Source organism: Arachis hypogaea, chromosome 16 (genome assembly GCF_003086295.3).
Source record: "Arachis hypogaea cultivar Tifrunner chromosome 16, arahy.Tifrunner.gnm2.J5K5, whole genome shotgun sequence".
Classification (NCBI taxonomy): domain Eukaryota; kingdom Viridiplantae; phylum Streptophyta; class Magnoliopsida; order Fabales; family Fabaceae; genus Arachis; species Arachis hypogaea.
This window is the reverse complement of record NC_092051.1, coordinates 98,074,780-98,080,446: the sequence shown is the minus strand read 5'-3', so window position 1 is coordinate 98,080,446 and position 5,667 is coordinate 98,074,780. Positions and strand designations below refer to the sequence as shown.

The following is a 5,667-nucleotide window of genomic DNA, read 5'->3' as shown; positions in this document are numbered from 1 at the left end:
AAAATAAAAAACACTAAGAAAACATTTTATAATAATGAAAATTTTTTATTAGCATATCAAAATTAATATATTATTAATAAATGTCCAATTTTTAGGGAAATTTTTACAACACAGATACTAAAATACATTTTTTTCATAAACTATGTAAATCGCGACAGGAGATCCACGGTTTACAAATGAACGTAAACTGCTATTACAAGTTGGAAGCTAAAATGCACATAAATTTTATAGAATTCGCCTAACCCCGGCGAACTCAACTCAAGTTTTTTTTTTTTTAATACGTCACTTTTATGTCTAAAAAATAGTGTATAGATTTACAAACAGTACATATGAGTATACAAAAATACACAGACAATAAGCATGGCTTCTTCAAAAAAAAATTTAAATTATAAATTAAAAAAATAAACCATATTTAACGATGACAACCATTATTATCGTCTCTAAAAATACATAGGTACACCAGAATAAGCCATATTAACAAAAAAAATTAATTATAAATTAAAAAAATAACTATTTCCCAAAAATAACAAAGATTGTTATTCCTGTGTACTTTTGTGTATTCTTATGTATTCTGCAAACGATGATAATGGTTACCATTGTTAACTTTTTAATCTGATATATTTGAAGTAGTGGATTATTTTTGGAAAATTGTTATTTTTTTAATTTATAATTAAAGTAGTGGATTATTTTTGGAAAATTGTTATTTTTTTAATTTATAATTAAAATTTTTTTTTGTTAAATATGGCTTATTCCGATGTACTTATGTATTTTTAGAGACGATAACAATCGTTGTTATTATTAAATATAGCTTTTTTTTAATTTATAATTTAAAAAATCTTTAAAAAAGTCATGCTTATTATTCCTTGTATACTCCTATATACTGATTTCTAAACATAAAAATGCGTGTTTTAAAAAAACATGAGTGGAGTTTTTATAGAGTTCGTCAGGCTTACCGAACTTGGCAATTTTTATAGGGTTCGTTGGGGTCCGGCGAACTTGCTTAAATGCCAAAAAAAAAAATTGTATTTAGAGAATTAAAGTCCAAAAATTATGTTTGGGGAAATAATAATTTTTTTTTATTTTATAATTTAAAAAAAATTCCAATTGTGTTTGGTAAAACAGCTTTTAGAAATTAAAAAAATTATAATAAATATGTTTATAACGAAAAATATTTTTTTTAAATTCCTTAAAATTTCATATAATATTTTAAAATAAAATAATTTTAAAATAAAAAATTCATAATAAACATAGACATAATAAATAAATTTTTTAATTTTTAATTTTAAAATTTTATATAAGTATTGATATGGTCACCATTAATACAAGCTATAACTCGGCCCCATAACCATTACTGACCATCACCATAACTCGACATTTTGCCGTTATTGCTCGGCCCTTATGAGCTATAACTCGGTGGCGTTAATATTACCATAACCGACGTCCCAAACGGAAAGATAAAATCGGTTACGAAACCGATTTTATCACCTACAATGTAACGGACGAACATATTTCTATAAAAGGAAGGTAAAATGTCTTTTTTGATATCTTTCTCCTGAACTTAACACCATAACTGACTTAAGCATTGGAGTGCCTTTGCAGGTACAACCTACTCCCTTTGTATTGCTCGTACCTTCACATCTACAACAAACATAAAGAGCTCGGACTCTGAGGAGCGGACGCCCAACCTCGCAGCACATAGCTCGGCTAACCTCGAGGAGTGGAAGCCGACCTATTTCCCAGGCAAGATCAATTGGCGCCCACCGTGGGGCCGAGGAAATCATATTTTTTCTTTTGGTCCCATCACTTCCATCTGCATCAATGGCTGACGTACCGCCTCCGTCACTGTCCGAACTCATGCGAATGGTAGCTGAGCTACAACAAGCTAATCAACGGATGGCTGACGAAAACCAAATAATGTCTGCTCAAATTGCTGAACTAAATCATGCTCGGATTGAACACAATGATGCTCACCGCCAACAGGCGGAAGACGAGGAACATCAATCCCAACCGACTCATGTTTCGGAAACCGCTCAACATGAAGAGCAGCAGCCCGATGACGAGAAAGAAGAATCCGAGGACCTTGTAGGCCCCTTTACAGAAGAAGTAATGAACTTCGAACTGCCGAAGAGGTTCACTCTGCCGTTGACCCTCACGCCTTATGATGGACTCGGAGATCCGAGGAAGTTCATAAAGAAATTCCGATCAATAATGATCGTCAATGGTGCATCAGATACAGTCTTATGTCGTTGTTTTCCGAATTATTTAGACGGTCCTGCACTTGATTGGTTGTGTGCTTTGCCTGCAGGTTCCATTTCACGCTTTCATCAGCTGGCGAAGTTATTTGAAGAACATTTCGCCGGATCTGCAATATACTTGCACGACTCTGATTACCTGAACACCATCAAGCAAGGACCAAACGAAAGCCTAAAGGACTATATGACTCGTTTTACCAAAATCGCAATCAGCATACCAGATCTCCACCCCGAGGTCCATCTGCATGCAATTAAAAGCGGCCTCCGACCCGGGAAATTCCAGGAGACGATCGCAGTGGCAAAACCGAAGACTCTAGCAGAATTTCGAGAGAAAGCAAAAGGACAAATTGACATCGAGGAACTCCGACAAGCTCGGAAATCTGACAAGTCACACTTCCGCGAAGAAGATAAGAACTCAACCACTAAGAAAAGTTTTAAACTAACACCTCGATTTGATTCTTATACGCAGTTTAACACTAAAAGGGAAGACATAATCAAGGAGATCTTGAACTCCAAATTAATCAAGCCACCAAGAAAGGCCGGCACATACCAGGATGCAAGGCATGTAGACAAATCAAAGTACTGCGCTTTCCACCAAAAACACGGCCACAATACCGATGATTGTGTGGTCGCCAAAGATCTCTTAGAACGACTAGCAAGAAAAGGCCACCTAGACAAATACATTGGTGGTCACATCCAAAAACGTGGCCCCAGTTCCACAACAAACGACCTCTCTGAACAACACCGAGGAAAAGAGAAGGCATCCTCAAACCAATATGAAAGACCACGAGGTATAATCAATTGTATTTCAGGAGGATACGCAAGTGGGGGATACTCAAACTCAGCAAGGAAAAGGTCATTCAGAGCAATATGCTCAGTAGAAGGACCAAAGCAAGATACAGCAATCAATAACTCACAACCAGAGGTCACCTTCACACAGGCCGACTTTAACTCCAACATACAAAATTTGGACGACCCTGTGGTAATCACCCTCCAGCTAGGGGATCTATTAGTGAAAAAAGTACTCTTGGATCCCGGGAGCAGTGCCGATGTTCTGTTTTACTCAACATTTCAAAAGATGAAGCTCAGCGACAACATGCTACAGTCCACAGGAGGAGACTTAGTCGGATTCTCGGGAGAACGCGTTCCAATACTCGGTTCAGTGTGGTTACAAACCACACTGGGTGAGCATCCTCTTTCAAAAACTAATGATATTCAATATCTAGTAGTTGACTGTTTCAGTCCATATAACCTTATCCTTGGCCGACCTTTTTTAAATAAGTTCGGCGCCATTGTCTCTACCGTCCATCTCTGTGTAAAGTTTCCATTGCAGGATGATCAGGTTGCAACAATCCATGGAGATCATAAAGAGGCCCGACAGTGTTATAACACCAGCATGAAGTTCCAAAACCGCTCAACACAACAAGTCAACAATGTCGAACTCAAGCAAAACAAAGACACACTAGCTGACCTCGACCCAAGAGCCGATTTTCTCGAGCGACCAAAACCATCCGATGACCTGCAAAAAGTGTATTTTAATAATGACCCTAAAAAATTTACATATGTAGGTACATCAATCAACCCAACTGAGTTACAGGCCATAAAAACGTTTCTACAAGAAAACGCCGAGCTTTTTGCCTGGAAACCTGCAGACATGCCCGGCATTGATCCACAAATTATCACTCATAAACTAGCAATAAACTCGGCAGTCCGACCAGTACAGCAGAAGAAACGAAAACTCGGCGAAGAAAAGAGGAGAGCGTCACTAGAAGAAACACAAAAACTCATCAACGCTGAATTTATCAAAGAGATCAGATTCACTACATGGCTAGCCAATGTGGTAATGGTAAGGAAACAAAACGGTAAGTGGCGCATGTGCGTCGATTTCACCGATTTAAACAAGGCATGCCCCAAGGATTCTTACCCCCTACCATCCATAGACTCTTTAGTAGACAATGCATCAGGTTACGCTACTTTAAGTTTTATGGATGCGTATTCAGGGTATAATCAAATACTCATGCACCCCTCCGATAAAGATAAAACAGCTTTTATCACTGATTTCGGTAACTATTGTTATAAAGTTATGCCATTTGGATTAAAGAACGCAGGTGCAACTTATCAACGCCTTATGGATAAAGTGTTCGCCAAACAAATCGGCAGAAACATCGAAGTTTATGTCGATGATATGGTCGCCAAAACAAAAACCGGACATAATCACATCAGCGACCTTACAGAAATATTCGGCCAGATCCGCCAGTACAACATGCGCCTCAACCCCGAGAAATGTGCCTTCGCCGTTCAAGGGGGTAAGTTTTTAGGTTTTTTACTAACGTGCAGGGGAATAGAGGCAAACCCAGACAAATGCCGAGCAGTGTTGGACATGGCCAGCCCCAAAACAGTAAAAGAAGTTCAGCGTCTCACAGGACGCCTTGCCGCACTTTCCAGATTTGTTCCCTGTTTAGCTTCAACTTCTATTCCTTTTTTCCAAACAATTAAAAAGAAAAACAGATTTGAATGGAACGACGATTGTGAGAAAGCATTTTCCAAATTAAAAACAACTCTCTCACAACCGCCAATTTTACAAAAACCCCTACAAGGGGAGGACTTATTTCTATATCTGTCAGTCACTGATTGGGCGATAAGCTCGGCCCTTGTATCAGAGAGAAACAAAGTGCAACATCCGATATACTTCGTCAGCAAAACTCTCCAACATGCCGAGCTCAATTACCCAAGGATTGAGAAGCTCGCACTGGCACTAATATTCTCGGCACGACGTCTCCGACCTTACTTCCAGAGCCACGTTATCTACGTCAGAACAGATCACCCACTAAGACAAGTGTTACACAAACCAGAAATCGCAGGACGACTCATAAAGTGGGCAGTCGAACTGTCTGAGTTCGATATCAGATACCAATCCAGAGGACCGATCAAGTCACAATTTTTAGCAGATTTCATCGCCGAGTTTACTACACCATCTGAGGAAGATCATGCAAAACAATGGATCTTATATGTGGATGGATCTTCCAATAATGGGGGTTGTGGAGCAGGAATACGCCTGGAAGCCGAGGACGGATTCATACTTGAACACTCAATACACTTAGCTTTCAAAGCCAGCAATAACCAATCCGAGTATGAAGCACTGCTCGCTGGACTCTGACTCTGTTTAGATCTCCAAATCTCGACGATCAAGGTATATTGTGATTCTTTGTTAGTAGTACAGCAGGTAAACGACCTTTTCCAGGTAAAAGATCCTCTACTCTCTAAATACCTGCTATTAGTCAAAAAATTATTAAAAAAATTTGTCAAATTTGAAATAGAACATATACCACGCGAACAAAATCAAAGGGCAGATATCTTATCAAAGCTCGGCAGCACACAATCCGAGTTATCCACACTGCAACAATTCACAATAACA

At 38.5% G+C, this 5,667-nt stretch overlaps 1 protein-coding gene across 1 annotated transcript; it reads left to right on the top strand.

Moving 5' to 3' along the window:
- Positions 1-1,818: 1,818 nt before the first annotated feature.
- On the top strand, positions 1,819-5,409 carry LOC140180156 (uncharacterized). The gene is made up of 2 exons (XM_072220577.1): positions 1,819-4,092; positions 4,354-5,409. Exons 1-2 carry the CDS (start codon positions 1,819-1,821, stop codon positions 5,407-5,409), a joined length of 3,330 nt encoding a protein of 1,109 aa, XP_072076678.1.
- The last annotated feature ends 258 nt before the right edge of the window (positions 5,410-5,667 follow it).